Below are 17,955 nucleotides of genomic sequence, written 5' to 3' on the forward strand. Positions count from 1 at the left end.
CTTGATCTTGTGCTTTACTTGTTAAAAATGTCTGCATGCCTGGCAGCCGGGTAGTAAAAAAGTAAAGCCTCCATGTCCGGCAGTTCAAGTACGCATGCGCTTCTTTTTATATAATTGAAAATGCCGGGCAAATTTAAATACCTGCAACCGCATTCGAATATTCTATCTACCTGGCAGTAAAATAAACTAATATATCTTCTTATGTTAAAAGTGCCGGGTGGATTATACATGCAGAAACTTCATGCCCGGCATTTATATTAACTTTATATTTTTTCTTTTTTAAAAAGTGAAAAAAAAAATCAAAAAACGAGAATGTAGCGATAATATGTGCATTCTAAAATTACATTTAATGTTCAAAACTTTGTAGATTACTCATTTAAAGCAACTTAGTGGGCAGTCACCTTTGCATCTAGTGAGTTAATGTATGAACAAGTTAATGCAGAAACAAGTGTAAATATAAGAAGATGGAAAACAAAGAAAACAAATTATTTAATCAGATGTTATCACATAAGGTGAGTACAGGTCTTTTTCTAATCACGCGCATTAGTTATTAACTTAATATATTTATCTTTAGACAGATATTAGATATAGATATATATATAGATAAACAATATTTTTTTAGACTTGTATTTATTATTTTGTACTTCTTTTTTTTATTTATCTGTCGACTTTTTTGTTATGTCTTTTTTTATTAAATCCTTATTTATTTTTTAGCAATAAGAGCAAAAAATTAGAAGGCAAACGACTTTTTTTATTTTTCTACATTGTACGTAGTATTGTTTTTTTAAAATTATTTAATGATTTAGATAAAAGAAAACAACTAGAAAATCTTGTTGCCAAAATGGTTGGCAACTTACCAAGTAAGATTTGTTTTAAAAGTTTGTGATTTAAGATAATTATTAAATAATCATATTATTATTTAAGATTTTATTCGTTTCTTTTCAGCTAAATCTGATTCATTAGATAAAGTTTGATGCGTACTCTTATAGGAGAAAATATCAACTGATTCGTTAGATTATGTTTGAAGCGTGCTTTTATGAGAGAATATATCAACTGGTTCGTTAGATTAAGTTTGAAGTGCGCTCTTTGTGGATCGAAGCGTGCTCTTTGTAAGTTGCAGATCTATGACTTTGTACTTATTACTTATTGGATATAAGGAGGATATTTTAACAAAAGTGCAGCTTTTATTACAAATTCAAAATGTTTATGTCAAGAACTAATATACTGACTAATAAAACCATGTAATTTAATACGTATTAAATATTTCCTCGACGATGAGTTTTTTTTCTTTACACGAATCAAAACACTTCGTTTTTATAAAGCATAGTTATTGCTTAAATATTACGTGCCAAAATTAACCTAAAAAGCACGTCTTTTAGACAGTTCATGGGGACCAAAAAGTCACCTAAATATCACGTGCCAAAAGTAAAGTGAAAAACACGTCCATAAATTACGTGAATTGGTCATTTCATGGGGACCAAAAAGTCACCTAAATGTCACGTGCCAAAATAACGTGAAATTCACGTTTTTGTCACGTCGCTGTGCCTACTGGGTTATGCTTTTCTTTTTTTAATCTGACTAGACTCTGGTATAAAGACAAGCTCTGATATAAATACAAGATATAAAGACTCTGATATAAAGACAAGACTTCGCAGATCAAACTAAAAGAAGAAAAACATAACATTATAAGAATAATTAAAAGCTACTAGAAAAGCTACTAATACAGTAATAGCTCATAATTTTTTTAAAATTTTAAAGTTTTTTTAGTTATATAACTGATAGAAGAAAAACAATAAAATAAAGTAAAATATTTTATATTAATATAACTAATGCCATTTGCACTTGGTCCAAAATTATTATGGTAATTACTTAATCTGAGAAAAATTTCTATACATAAAGTGTTCTAAAAGCATAGGTCCTTGAAGAAAAAGTGTGTACTAAAAATAATTCAAAACTTTTCTAATAATTCTGATCAGTTTGCATCAACTTGTGATGGCTTTTGCAATTTTTTGAAGTTGGTTCAACATCTTTAAAGCTCATTTACCAGAGTTTTTTTCTCTTGCGATTCTGAGAGTTTCTGCAAGTTCCAAAGAAACCAATTACTAGCTTATAAGGCAATATCATTAGTTTTAAAGCAAATTAACAGCATTAGTTTTACTTAGTCAACAGTGTTATTTTTACTTATTCTGCTTAAGAATCCCCATTTCGCCATCTTATAACATAATTTAAAGTTCGATTGTTAGGTAAAAGCTGTAAGTCTGTAAAAAAAAAAGTAAGTCAGTAAAAAAAAAAGTTGAGTTTTAAAAAGTGGTATTCAGTATTCAATTAACTTACCAAATTTCTGCTATCTTAATTTTAATTATTAAATGTTTTAATTAGCCATGTATGAAGAAAAAATTAGCTGCTGTTTACATTTATTTAAAACAAGAGGAAAAATAAAAATACCTGTCATAGTGTGGCCCAACCTTCCTAAAGCAAAAATGAGTCTGATGTTAGATGGAAAATCTAAAAGAGTATAAATGATTTTTGATCTTTTAAAGTTAATTTATTTTTATTAGCAATTTTCTGCTTTTTATTACATTTACTGCTTTAAATTTTCTCATTTTTATGATTTAAGCTGTAAGAGTTTAAATAAAGATAATTTTAATGCGCTCTCAAAATTCGTGTTTAACTTTCATTAAGACTAAATGCTTGTCACTGTAAAAAAACATATCCTTCACAAAATAAAAATTAAAACTAATTATAAAACTTATCTTTTTACACTTTTTGATCATGAATCCAATACTTAAATTTTCTTATTAACTACGCAATTCAAGAAGTTTAATTTGCTTGGCACGGAAGCAGTGACGGATCCAGGAATTTTTGGTGGGGAAGGGGGATGTTAAAATTTTTTGTATTTTGTATTACATTTGCGTCTCCTAAAAAAAAAAGGTCCTTATTTCTAAAAAAAGCTCCTTTATTTCTAAAAAGGTCCTTATTTCTAAGACTTTTTAGGACTTTTAAATTCTGGTTGTGGAGGAGTGGGGGAGGGGGGATTTTACCATTCCCTCCCCCCTTTCCTCCCCACCCCCTATTACCTTCCTCCCTTTCCCTGGATTCTTCACTGCACAGAAGAACTATTTCTTAAGTGATAAAAAGCTACCAATGAAAAATAATAAAAACCTGATTGGTATGAGTCGGCTGGAAAAAAAGTCGGTTCAGCAAAATTTAATATTTTTAGATAATAATAGATAATAAACGCTTTTTGCCTGATTACTATGAATTATTAGAATATTATGTAATATAACGCTATATACTATATTTTCGCAAACTAAAAGTTAGCGATTACACATAAAACACATTTTGAAACGGATTAAATACAGACTACAGAGGATAAAACAGAAGATATTTAAGAAAATATTTTTAGCTTGTTTAAAATTATATAGTATATATTACAACTAATATAACTAATCCAATTCTTTTTAACACTTATACTCTTTACGGATTTCTAATCTATCTGTTTACTATACATTTAGACTTTTCTTAAAAATAATTTTATTAGAAATTTTCCAAATTTTAAAGGAATTAGTTCAGAATAATTTTGTAACAATAAGTTTTTTATTTTTCACATGATGTGGTGTTTTAATGGTACTACTACGAAACATATCAATTCCCAAATGATGATTAAATCTTTTGATAATTACTCGTTGCCAAATAAAGTGTAGTTTTTAACGTAGTTATTTTAATTGTTTGTAGGTTAAAGATGTCCAAAAATAACAAACGCTGCTCTACATGATACAGATTTGCGGTATCATCTTTTATACTGCATACACTTTATGACCGCTCACTGTCGTTATCTTTACTACAAACTATAATAGTAGTCGTATGTGAAATTATGTAGAGTTGTATGTTACATACATAAACCATGGTGGTACAAGAAAGCTCTTAGACTATTAATCTTTTAGACTATTTTGGTTTAAAAGATGTATTTGTAGTGCTCAGCTTAATAGAGATTGTCCATAAATTACACAACGCTAATTTTAATTAACAAATAGAAGCATGAAATCGTTTGCTCTTTTGCGCGGTGATTTTCATTGAAGTTAAAAAGCTATTTTATTTTTTGTTTAACTAAACTTTACAATGGAAAAATTTTTGATTTTTTTTCGTTTTGCGTATTAACTAAATTTAATGTTGCTTAATCTATGGACGCTTCCTTAGGAAAAGCTTGTAGCATTAAACTGTTGGAAAAAAAAATGTATTAACATGGTGCATCCATTAACTAATAATTTATTCAACATGGTGCAAATAATTCATTCTACAACTCAGCCATAAGGTTTGTACAGTCATTCAGTTTTTGGCACGAACAGTTGTGTCATTTAATACAGCTAGAGTCACAAATGATTAATAACTTTTTAGGTATTGTGGTTTCTCCTCGTACGTCTATTTGCCATTCGGAGACCACATACCTAATTCCGCAGAAAGTAAATTCAGCTCAATACAAAGCGTCATTATCCTCCTACACTGACCAAGAGTATGTGAGTTTTGTAAACAACTGAGAAAAAAGCAAGAAAAAATTGTTTTAGAAAGTAAGTATAAATAATGCGAGCAGGCTAAAAATTCCGTTTTAGTTAAGCTTAATTAAAAACAATTTATTTTAAATTAAGTTTAAAAGTTTTAAAATTTTTAAACAAATTTTAAAAGATTCTTTCAAAACACTGGGATATGGTGGTTTCATAATAAAGTGTGTTCAAGAATCACCTATGTATATCTTTTTAATAACTAATACAGTTTAGTTACCATTCTTAGATATGAAGTCAGCCAATCATGATAATATATACTATAATCACTAATAAGCATGAATCTCAAACGCCTGTTTTAATTTCAAACACTTGCTCCAAAGATTGTAACGCCTGCTCCAATCTTTGCAGCATGCGTTCACAATATTTAATGCATATCAACAGCTTTTTTACTTGGAAAGTATGTCCAAGTAAAAAAGCTGTTGATATGCATTAAATCTAAAAGATTTTTAAATTTTAATGCACGATTAGAAAAAATCCACACTTCTCCATGGTTTTCCTCTCCTTGTGCTGCTGCGATTCTCAATCGTAGCCATTACTTTCATATCTATCACCAAAACAATTCTCCAGAAAACAGAAGACTGTTGACTATTACTAAAAACCATTATAAATAGGTTTTGTCTAACTTTAAAGCCCGCTATTCTCAGGTCACGAAATCTCGTATTTATCTCAAATATTAAGCCCAAGACTTCTGGAGAATCTTTAACAGTGTCCATGATAAGTACAACGCTGTTATTCAACCTCTCTTGCATGGTTCAGATTTTGTTACCTTACCTAAAGACAAAGCTGATTCGTTTGCTAAGAACTTTTCATTAAGCTCATCTTTTAATTCCACTAATCACATCCTACCTGATATAGCCAAAAAACAGGTTGATCTATTGCTTGACATTCGTATCACTTCAGCTTCTGTATCTAAAATGATTTCCTGCTTCGACTTTTTTACAGATTATTGTCCAGACAATATACCTGTTATATTCTTGCTAAAGTGTTCTCTAGAGTTGTTGTATGCTCTATCACAGCTATTTAACAAGTGCTTACTAGAGTCTTGTTTTTAGTCTACTGGAAAGCGGCATTTGTTATTCCTATTTTCAAAAAATTTTATATAATAACGGGTGTCTCAAAAAGAGTTTAGCGTTTTTATTTGTTAACTTTCTCCTCAAAGATTTGTGATAACTTTTGTAATAACTAATTTCTTTTATAAAAGACTCAGTTTTCTTTTCTCTCTACGCAGACTTATACGCCGTTCATACTGACGATAAAACAAGTTTTATTTTAAACACAAGCATTTTGCTAAGTTGGACTTGCTCTTGCACCCAACCTTCAATAAATGTCCAATCGTTGTCATGTTGTTTATCTTTCTCTTTTCTATGAGTTAAATACTATGATGGGCGCTGCTCTGATGAGCTAGCGTCTCTTGTACCATATACTGAAATTTATTCTCGTGTTACTCGTCATTCAATTACGTCTCACCCTTTTACTGTGACTTTTAGAAGTGCTTTGAAAAAACTTTTTTTCGTCTAGTTTTTTTACGCGAACATCAGTTCTTTGGAACTCGCCCAATGGAATCTTTTAAGTCGTCTGTTAACTGTTATCTTGCTTAATAAACTTCATCTTTTAGTTACTTCAAATTCTCATAGTAGTTGCTTGCAGCCTTGTTTTAAGCGAAGATGTTTAATAAAAACTGACCTTTTCATTTGGCGACGTCATAATTATCTTGTTGTATCTCCACATTTTTGAGTTTGGAGATTTAAAAAAGAAAGACTTTAGGAGACGGCATAAAAATTTTTTTTAAACTTATGTTTTCTCTGCAACTTTTTAATTTGTAACTTAGGTTACAATACAGTTGAAAAACATCATTCTGAGGTACACAACACTATCAATAACTCAATTTTTTTAAAAAGTGGAGATAGAACAAGATAATTCAAACGTCGCGATTTGTGGACAATTTGATAAAAATTTCGTACTCTATATCTTTTTAAGATATTCCGTAATTTTTGATTAAAGTTAATGAAAATTATTCACTTTCTATGTATTGTTTTATTCGTCTCAAAACGTATTTTATTTTGAATCGCTATTTAACATTGTTATAAAAGTATAGTATACCGTTATATTACATAGTATTCACATAAGACTTTATTTAAATTAAAATAATTTTGGTCAGCTAAATCTCTTTCATTTACAACAAAATGGGTGCTTTTAATTTTTTTGCTCCCGTGAACTTTAATCTTCAAGTTTAAAGTTGCCTAAGGGTACCAATCACCCCGCATATTTTTTTTTTTGCGTATAAATCATATCATTGCATTTACATGCACAAATTGATTCTTATGCACATAACTGCACTTTAAAATCATTATAAGTTTAGGAATTTTATTCTGTTTATTGGAATCATTATGTAAAACATCGTATGCATGTGAATTATTCTGTTTATTGGAATCATCATGTAAAACATCGTATGAATGTGAATTATTATTCCATTTTTAAAAACTTGTAAGTGATCGACCTCAAAAAATAAAAAATAAAAACGCATCAAAATCGACTAAAGTTGAGCAGAATTTATTTAATAAAAAATATTCTTTTTACAATCCAAACTATAGTTGATAGAGCTAATTTTGGACTAAGATTTAAAATTGCCACAATCCATTCGCAAGTGACAAGATAAAGCATTTTTCCATTCGCAAGTGACAAGATTATCTAAACAAATAAGAAAGACTTAAATTATATAATTTTAAGTTTAAACTTAAGTTATAAAAAGTTTAAATTTAATTCATAAAAATTACTAAAATAACTTCAAATTAAAAAATTATCCGTTAAATATTGCAATAGACGTTCCCATAAAAACACAGCATGGATTTGTTTATGTTATAACACATTTAACATTAAGTAAAAACTTTAATCTAAGATTTAACTCAGTTCTAGTTACCCAAACCGAGGTCTAACCCAACTTTAATTACCTGGACAGGGCAACTAGTTAAGATGATGTAAGGTACAAGTTAAAAAATAAATTTAGAACTCACCATGGTTACCATTCAATATTATCATTAGTCTTCCTTACATTGCTGTTTGTTTTTTGTATTATATGATGTTTGGTAGAAGTTACTGAATAACATAAACAGTGTTACCATATAAACCAAATGAATCCAAAAGAATATCACACGCGTACCGTGTTGGCACGCGTATATAGAGTTAGCACAAAATGCAAAAATAAGAATAAACTGGCCCTAAATATAAATAAAATTATTTAAAAAACAAAAACAAAACAAAACAAGAAATTAAATAAGTAACCTAATATACATATGTATACACATAAACTATGTATACATTTATAATAGTTATATAATAAGGTATATAATACTATATATACATATATATACATGTATAATGGCCTACTTAAGTATACAGCCTTATAATCTGAATTTTTACCGAAAAAATAGGTTTTTTTTTTTGCAGTTTTGAATAAAAGTGTTATAATTGTACAATGTAAACTAAAAGTCCTGTTAGTAGAACAAACAATATTGAAAGTTGTCTTGTTGGCTATTTATTAAGCGATTTAAAACAAAATGTAGTGACACTATTTTTATTTAATGTCAATGAAGAATTACAAACCATAAGAAGTTACAAAAAGTTTTGTCATTATCGATAAATACTTACGAACCATAAAAAGTTAAATGATAAAGATTTGTAAATATGCTAAACTGTATGCCAACTAACTCATCTATTATATGTGCAAAACATTTTCAAGCAAAAAATACTTTAAAAAATTGAAAGCAGGCTAAAAGATCTTGCTTAATAAAACAATGAGAACTGGCGAAAAGATCCTGCCTAATAAAACAAGAATAGCATGCTAAAAGATTCTGTTTAATTAAAGATTATAAACAATATCCACTCTACATCCAAGTATTGTATTAATGTATTTAATATATATTTAAGAGATTCTTGTAATTAGTGATCTGGTCATTTCTGTTTCAGAATGTTTAACATTGTAAATACTAAAAAAATATTGAGCACGCAATTTTAAATACATAGCTGGTATGGTATGTAGCTACCAAATGTTAAAACTTAATTATCATGTTGTATTTTACAAGTTATTGTTTAATACCAGAAGTTATTGGGATACTTAATACCACATTGAGTTATTTAATATCACAAGTTATTGTTTACACACCAGAGGTTATTGAGAATATTATACAAGTTGCTGAGAGCTTATATAAAAATAGTTTACAAAAGTTGTCTACTATCTTTACACAGTATTTTTTTATAGTCATAAAATGTTCTGCATATGTATGTTTAAACACTTTCCTACTTATGTACAAAATCATGCAGAATCTTTTTATTTTTGGTTTGATTTAGTTTTTAAAGAACTTACAAAAAATAAACAAATAAAGTATACATTATACCACCATTAAAAATTCATTTGAAAGATTTTCCATTGCTTTCTTTATTAAAAATATGCAAAATTATTACTCAAAAGTGATCCAAATGTTGCAAGATATCTACTTAATATTTGAAGAAATGTATATACCGAAATATATAAGATATTCTGGTGAAACAGGTCTGAACTTTTCGAAAATGGTATACGATAGAAAATTTTTAAGAACATTCATTGAATAACAATAACATTCCGTACATAATAAAAACTGCCTCAGTATAAAAATTTATAGTAATTGATTGAGAAATGAAATCATTAAAACATTGACTATATTTTTTTAACAGTGCTGTTGGTGTGCAAGCTTATTGTGCAATAATCATGCAAGAACATTCATTAAATAATAAGAACATTTATTGCAAGCTTATTGTGCAATAATCATGCAAGTAATTTTAAAAGATTTAATAGTTGCTATTAGAAGATAAAAATGACTTTAAAAAAGCTTATTTTATTGAGTTGTGGATTCACTTTAAAATGTGATAAACTATCCAGACTTCCCCCATTTGGGTATACTAAGTTCAAAGATGATGTTACAGTTAAATAGGAAATTATTTTAACAGCAGATTTATATAAAACCTCAAAACTTACAAATAAATTTATGTTAAATCCAGGAAAACTTATTATTATAATTAATAATCAGTAAGTTCGAACAGCATCAGTAGATGATTAACTTTTGTTTACTTAAAAGATGTTTTGTGCTCCAAATGAGTTACTAAAATAAAAAGTCTATTAAAGAATGATGATATCAAATAAATTAGCAATTAATTTTGGGGCTTAATGGTAAGACTAATTTTGTCTTCTTCTAGCCCCAGTCATGTAAATTTTTCTTTTATTAATTACGATTGTAAAATTTTTTTACTAACTGGCAAATACATAACATTATTATTAAAAATATTTTTAACAGTCATACTCTTTGAAGATATCTCTGTCAAAAGTAGCAGAGAAGGCATCTTCCATATCCATATCACAGGTTATATAGCCAAAGGTTTAAAGAAGGTTTAAATGTTAGCAGATAAACAATATATTGACAATTTACTTTTGTGAATCTTTTTCAATTTTATATTTTATTTTTATGTATACTTTTAATTAATACTGGTTTGTCATTCTGAACAACTGCTCAGTTTGTTTTGAATTTATTTTGCTTAATAAAAACTGTTCTGAGCATCTGATACTGAGAATAAATCTCTAACAAACCAGTAATATATTACAATAATATATTTTACATATAACTAGTATATTTTTTAGTATTAAAAAAAAGTAATTACTTATAAAAGTTGTGTGGATATTATAGTTAGTTTGAAGTGTACTTTTTTTTTAGAGTTATTATAAATATAAAGTTAACATAAGATGTTTTAATTAATGCAGATTATTTGACAACAACATGCAATATTTTCATAGATTTTTCTAACATATTTAACATATTAAAAAAACTTGGCTCTTTTTTGTTTGCATAAGTACTCTCTTATATTTGGCAATTAAAGTTTGCAGTAGAATCAACCAATAATCATAAAGCTCAGAACATTTAAGAACTTTACTTTGTCATTTGATAAAATTATATTCATCAAAAATGTAAGGTTTTCAGTTTGCTCAATTACATTTATTTCATGCTGTCTAATTGGAAAATAGGATTTGATCTTCTAGCACCGGATGTAACCAAGTTTGGTAAAATAAATGTTTACACAGTAATAATAATATGGACCACTGAAAAAATATGAACCACTATGGACCACTGAGTGTGAAAATGAAGAAAAATACAGGCACAAAAAAATTACTTATTTAAAAAAGTATAGAAAACTTTTCTTCTTAAAAAAAGCCCATCATTTTTAAAAGTTAAGAAACTTATTGAACATCGTGTATATAATTATTAATAAAGATAAAACAATTTTACCATTTGCATTCTAGTAAGATATTTTTTCCACCATAAATATTTTTGCATGTGTGGACCAACAGCAGCCAACATGTAGTAGGTATACATAACAGCATGTATGAAAGTGTTAAAAATTGGACCAATTGTAGCTAAAGCGGTAAAAATAATCAGAAAATATAATCAGAATAAAAATTGAACAAAAACACTAATGCTCCTTAATTATATTCTCTTTAACAATAAATTTAACCAAAGTTATCATTATGATATAAATTTATTTGCAACAACTGCAATAATATCATATCACAATGCACTATTATCATATTACAATGCACTATTAAATAATTCATATTTTCATCATTAAAAAGTATGCCATTATCAAAGTAAAAAATCTAGTGCAATGCAACCAAGGCTGTTGCTGAGGTTCATTCACTAATGGACTACTACTAACTTAATTATGGTTAATAGCAGCAGGTTAATTACAACTCTAAACTAAAATTTCTTATAATGAACTTACAAGCTCCTCCAGGAGCAAACTTAATCAAGCCCCATTGAAGAAGTAACATTGAAACATGATGGTATGTGTGTAGAAATGATATTTGGTTATTCTTCTTTCGGACCACGAAGAAAAACTATTTTTTCAAAAAAATTCAGAAATATAAAAATAATAAAAAATCCATATATCACAATATGAAAAGAAATAAAAAACAACATAAAAACACTAACAAAGAGCATTAAAATGATTTACTGTGTCAATAAATTCTAAAAACTTCGAAAAGAAATACCACCAATGAACATCTATTAGCTAAAAAAAAAAAAAAAACAGCTCAAATAAAGATCTATTTTATAAATGATTAATATTATTATTATATTACAAATGTATTCTAATGTGTATATACAATTTTTTTACACAACATTATGTCAAGATGGCAGGTGCACTTTTTTCTACTTTTTCTTAATTTTTCTTTATAAATCTAGTTATTAATAAGTAGCAGTCGATAAAAATCTTCTTTAGAATTTTCCATAAGAACTAACCATCTTTTTGGCCATGAAAATTTAAATTAAGAAGACAAACTTCAAGTTCTGTATAAACTTTAAATCTATAGAAATCTATAGAAAGCATAATAAAACATAGTAATTCATAAAATATTTGTTATTTTCTTTAAATTTCAAAATATTAAGTGATTTAATAAATTTGTTGTTAGGTACTAACTGTGTGGTTGAGTCAACCAAATCCACTATATTTTAGAGAAGGATAATAACTTAAATATATTTAGTAGACTTTCTAAAAACAACAAGAAAAAGAGCAAAATAAGATTTTTCAAAAGAACAAAACTATTTGGGTTAAATTTAGTCTAACTTTTTTGGACTTAACCTGCATGAACTGAAACTGTCAAATCCAATAAAAAATGAGTTAAGAATGTATCTTAATAAACCCAGACATATCAGAACCTGTTTAAGTTTGTTATACAAAATTATACAATCTTTTAGCATATACTAAAATAAGTATGTACTTAAAGATTTTGAAATGCGTTGACTCCTTAATTTGAAATATGCAAGTAAACTCCTTAATTTTAAAACGTGATAGTTAATTCCTTAATTATGAAATGTTTGAAATGTGCAAGTTAACTCCTTAATTTTAAAATGTGAGAGTTAACTCCTCAATTTTGAAATGTGAGAGTTAATGTCAAAATAAAATGCAGAAAATCAGAACTTAAAGTTGCTATCAATCAATCAAAAAATAAAAAGTAATAGAATTTTAGTTTTTAATAAGTAAACACTTTGATTTGTAATAAGTTGCCATAATCTAATTTAGTTTTAGTACTTTATAGGGAGTTTAAAGAACAATAAGTGAATCTGGTAGAGTGTGTCTAAAAAGATTGAGGTGGTTTAAACATGTAGAGCATAAAGATGCAGATGATTGGGTATCATCTGCATCTTTATGCTCTACATAGAGAGCCATTTTAGGAGATAGAAGTAAGAAAGAAGGTGGAGGAAGAAGTAGGAAAACTTGTAGAAAGTGCATTACAGGTAATGAAAAAAAACACTTCAGTTAAGGAAAAAAAAAATGCTTCAAGATGGAGAAATGGCATTATGAGAAACACCAAACTAGTGCAAACAAGAAAACAAGGAAATTACCTTTTATTAGTTATTTAAAATTTTTACAAACATGTATTTCGAAACAACCAGGTGTATTTTGAAAATACTAAATATTCATAACTTCTAAAATATTTCAGACTAATATATTTTGAAAAATGTCTAAAATATTTGTATGGTTTATAATAAGCTACTTTATTCACTTTGTCAACACATCAACGAAGGGAATAAAGTAGCCTATTATATAAGTAATTTATAATCAATTTTATATAACGTAAGCTATATCTTCATTTTTTACACATTTTTAGTTTCACTTTACAGTAAAATGGTTGCCTTACTTTTTTTTATTATTTTCTCTTGTTAATTAAAAGCATTTTTTTCGAAGTGTTTTTTTTGTTTGTTTAATTTTTATTATTGAAATTTTTTTATTAAATTTTTTTAAAACCTTTAGAAATTTTGCCAATATTTATGAAGTCATTTCAATGAATAAATCTTAGTAACTCGTTTAACAATTTAAATAAACTATAATTATCATTAGCACATTTTTCTGTTGAGTTATCAAGAAAACAGTAATTTTTATTGTGACATTTTATAAAACAGCAGTCTTCTTGTATTAAATATTCAGTTTCAATTATCGTAACTTTTTAGTGCTAAAAATAAACTACTGTACTAGATAAAACTTTATATCATCTTTGCTAAAATTTCTTACTTTCTACAGCTACACTTGGTTTCTATTTTAAACATGATTCCTTGAACTTGGTAATAAAATTTAAAAACAGGAACATTTTTGTGCGCTGTAAAGCATAAGTGAATCAAAAGTATTACTTTTAAAGCACAAAGTATTTTTTTATTTACTAAGTTCATTAAGTATGAATCAAAAATTGACTGAAACTGAAAATGAAAATTAAACTAAAAGTTTTTTTTAAATTGACAAGTCAATACAAACAGTTTTTATTTTGTGCACTGATTTAAAATGTAAGGTGTGTTTTAATATTTAAAACTACTTTTGGGAAAAAATTAAGACATTTTAGGTTAGAGGAATAACAAACTTTTGAGTCCGGGAGCCTATAATGTATAGCATACATTTCCAGGCTTAAAAATAATAGGCACCAAGTCATTAAATCTCATGGACTATTTTCTTATTGCAGATCATATGTCTACAAACATTATTTACAACTCCTGGACACCAGAGACCAGGAAAAATAGAGATTAAACGCCACTGGATAATCTTAACAACAATTTGTTTTTAATTTGCTAAATTACTTTGCAAAAATTTAGGACCTTTTTCTTTTTGGATCTTTCATTAGCTATGGGATCAATGATTCACTCCTACAGGTAACTCACTCCTGCTCATTCCTCTAATAATTTAAAGTATTTAATAAGCTTACTTTGTCTTATCTAAATTTTCTTTTATTTAGTTAAAAAAAAAACTTTTATAATTTAAGTATATACTTAAAAATAATTTTGAAAACATTTAAACTTTTGAAAAAAGTCTGTTTTTATCCACTAAATGTGTTCTGTATAACAAATAGTAAATTTTTAAATTTAGCTCATAAGAATTAAAATTAGGAGTTGCCGAAGACTGCTGAACATTTGATGGGTCATACAAAACATAGGTATGGAGTAGTAAAATTTTATTTTAAAATATATAAAGTATAATGTATTTCACCTTTTATTTTATTTTAATTTTTTTTTTTTTGTTATTCACCTCCTCAAGGCCGAGAAGGCCACTACAGATGAGGAGGCTACTTAATAGTGGTTATAACCCTCTCTCAACTCTATAACTCCGAAACATGAACCTTGACAAACAAGGCCGCTGCGTGGAGAAACAAGTTGAGCGTGGTACTACCAGGGACGTGGTGGGGATCGAACTCGGAACCCCTCGCTTATGAAGCGAGTGCTTTACCACTACCGCATTACCTACTAGCGAGTGCTTACCACTTACACCACTACCGCACCTGTTTTCAAAATAAAAATATTCATTTAAAAAAATCTCATAAAGAATTGTCGAAAACTTACACGAATGGTCAACAGTCTGGTGTCATTTTCCTCAACATGCTGACACAATAAATTAAAAGTTGTATTCAAAAAGATACTGACTAAAAACTAAAAAAAAAATTAAATTAAAAAAGATGCTGGTTTAAAACTAAAAACAAAAAATAAATTAACACAAAAATATTAACAAATTCAAAAAAAAAAATACTGGATTTCACTTCCTTTTTTTTTTTTATTTTTATTCATTTATTTTACCATAAAATTAAAAATTAAAAAGTTAATTACAATTTAAAAAATTAAGTTCACTGCTCTTTATTTATAGTTTTTTTTTCTTTTCTCAATTTTTAAATTAACACCTCCACCATTTACAATGCCATTACAATAGTTAAAGTTTTCAATATTCAAATTTAATTAAGTTTTCAAATTTCATCAAAAAAAAAGTTAAGCTTTCAAATTTCATCAATAGGCTTTGTGTATAGCTATAATTCTTTTATTATACATTTTATTTTCTTAAGTTGTTTTAGCATTTATAATAATTTTAATTTGTACAAAATTTTATTTATTTTCTCTTACACTAACTATACTGTGCCAGTAATCACATTAAGTATGCAATTTGTCATTTTTATTATAAAAACAAATAATTAGATGAAATTTTAAAACTACTTAAAAAAATGTTTTATGAAGAAAATTTTATTTTATTTAGTCAGTAATTAATATTTTTTTAAATAATTGCTACTACACTTATTATTATTATTATTATTATTGTTATTATTATTATTATTATTGAATATAACTATTAGCAATTATCAAAATTCACAATGTGTTCATTAATAAATAAAAATTCCTCTTAAAAAATAAATAAAATAACTTATACCTCCCATAGCATCCAGATAGAAAATAAAACAGAAAGAAAATTATAGATAATTAGCACCATACGTAGATTTAAAGCTTTTCTATTTCTCATAAACTTGGGTCCAGCAAAAACCATTATTAAATAAAAAACTATAGAAATCATTACGAACTTAGGGTCTCTAACAAACAAATAGTTGGCTGTTCTAGAATCTCCGGCATCAAGAACATTAAAATAATATTGCCTAAAATGTTGGACTAACATTTCAGAATAAAAACCACAATGCTATGATTCTTTTTCTGTAAACAAAATTAAAAAAAAGCATTATTAAGTGAATTCAAAATAACTTAAAGAAATATAGAACCACAATTAAATTAAATATAGGAACACAGGTAGGAGTGAGCCAATTTTTTAAAACAAATATCAAGAAAACCAAAAGTGAGAAAAATATTCATAAAAGCAATAAAAGAAATTATCAAAAAATCTTTCAATTTTTATAGACTAAACAATAATGCACATGTACCTACTGATTCACTCTGACCCATACACATTTAGGAGTGAACCAAACAAATGATAGGAGTGAGTAATTAATTTTATTTATTTAAAAGTTAAAGTTAGGTGTTGTCTTCATTAGGTAAATAACAAATAATTGAAAAAAATGTAAAATACACTAAGAACTAGTGAGCCACTGTTCTAACCACAAATAAATTGCTCATTCCTTCCCAAGCTGTGTAACTATATTAAAATATTAAATGTACAATAGATATGTAGTTTATGCATTAAAAAACACTTTGTTTTAGATACTATATTGTTTATTACTTAAATGATTATAAAACATTCTGGTCACTTGCATTCAAAATTTAACATAATAAACTTGTTAAACTCTTTCGATCAATAGACAAACCAAGTTTAACATTTTTGTCTAAATGTAATCCTCTCACCCCCTAAAGGGAAAAGAAAGGGGGGAAAGGAGTCCTAATAAACAGGTGGGTGGGAATTTTTAATTTTGAGATACATTTTCTTTGTTTATAACAAGTAAAATTTGATAAGTAGGGGGAGAGGGTCTTAAAAAGCTCAAGGTAACCTCATGGGAAAATTTTTGAATATCAATGTCCGTGTATTAAGCACCTAAGAGTTGTACTCTTTTTTTTTTGATTTTTTATAATTCCTGTTTTACAAGTAGCAAATTTTAGTAAATTTGACCTTTTTTTTTTCTGTTAAAGAAAAGACCACTCTTAAATTTTATTTTAACAACTCTAACTAAACTGTCCAGGACAACATCTAAAAATATATGTATATTGAGCTACATCAGCATTTTTGTAATTAAACTTGCCCCAATACAATTTCAGTAAAGGTTAAACTTTTAGATTTTAGGTTTATTTTTAAATTTTTTAAGTTGTTTTATTGGATTCCTTGCCTCAAAATATATAAGCGTACAAATTTTTCCGTTGTACACGGAATAGAAACAAAGACCAAAGCCATTTTTTAAAATAGCAGGCTTTTGTTGGTTCAAGGCAAAGTATCTTTGAAACCATTTGCAATTAGATGATGAAATTTGGGGGATCTTGATAGCTTATTAAAATCTTTGAGTTGTGTAAAAATTAGCAAAATCTAATACTTAGGGTTGCATGTCCTTGATGTTTTGATATGGGTATTGCCCTTTTAAAAGAAAATTTTAAAAACTAGAGAAATAAGCATATTTTCTGTTATTTCAGAAAAATATTTATAATAACAAGTTGGTAAATTTAAGTTTTGATAAAATAGATCTGAGAAAAAGCAATCATAAAAAGTAGTAGTTGGTTCATTGATTATGCTATTGTCAAAGAGGTAAAGATGACTTCAGAAGCTTTTGTTAAAAGAGTAAAAAATATTTTTTTAACTTTAAGTATTTTATAATTTTAAGCTATAATTTTATACTTTTATTTTAAATTTATTTTAATTCACCTCCCCAAGGCCAAGAAGGCCACTACAGTAGAGAAGGCTACTTTAGCTGTGGTTACAACCCTCTCTCAACTCTATAACTCCGAAACAGAAACCTTGACAAACAAGGCAGCTGTGCGGAGAAACAAGTTGAGCATGGTTCTACCACGGACGTGATGGAGATCTAGAAACTTCTCGCTTATAAGGTAAGTGCTCTACTATTACACCACCACCGCATTATTTATTACTT

The 17,955-nt window shown here is 27.2% G+C and overlaps 1 protein-coding gene and 1 long non-coding RNA gene across 4 annotated transcripts in view; one reads left to right on the forward strand and one right to left on the reverse strand.

Annotated features, from left to right (window-relative positions):
* Window positions 1-377: 377 nt before the first annotated feature.
* LOC136076532 (uncharacterized) lies at window positions 378-1,275 on the forward strand. The gene is made up of 3 exons (XR_010636347.1): window positions 378-512; window positions 807-860; window positions 946-1,275. It is a non-coding gene; the product is annotated as an uncharacterized LOC136076532 (long non-coding RNA).
* A 5,813-nt stretch (window positions 1,276-7,088) lies between these two features.
* Window positions 7,089-17,955, reverse strand: part of LOC100200336 (very long chain fatty acid elongase AAEL008004) — a 30,496-nt gene continuing 19,629 nt past the window's right edge. For all 3 annotated transcript variants that reach the window (XM_065791176.1, XM_065791177.1, XM_065791178.1), the window contains exons 2-8: window positions 15,810-16,084; window positions 14,960-15,046; window positions 11,592-11,648; window positions 11,361-11,475; window positions 10,868-10,995; window positions 7,571-7,774; window positions 7,089-7,247 (exon numbers count right to left, since the gene is read on the reverse strand). In XM_065791176.1, the coding sequence (XP_065647248.1) occupies window positions 7,595-7,774; window positions 10,868-10,995; window positions 11,361-11,475; window positions 11,592-11,648; window positions 14,960-15,046; window positions 15,810-16,049 (807 nt within the window). In that variant the 5' untranslated portion in view covers window positions 16,050-16,084 and the 3' untranslated portion in view covers window positions 7,089-7,247; window positions 7,571-7,594. The remainder of the gene's footprint in view (window positions 7,248-7,570; window positions 7,775-10,867; window positions 10,996-11,360; window positions 11,476-11,591; window positions 11,649-14,959; window positions 15,047-15,809; window positions 16,085-17,955) is intronic.

The sequence above is a fragment of the Hydra vulgaris genome, chromosome 02 (assembly GCF_038396675.1).
Source record: "Hydra vulgaris chromosome 02, alternate assembly HydraT2T_AEP".
Taxonomy (NCBI): domain Eukaryota; kingdom Metazoa; phylum Cnidaria; class Hydrozoa; order Anthoathecata; family Hydridae; genus Hydra; species Hydra vulgaris.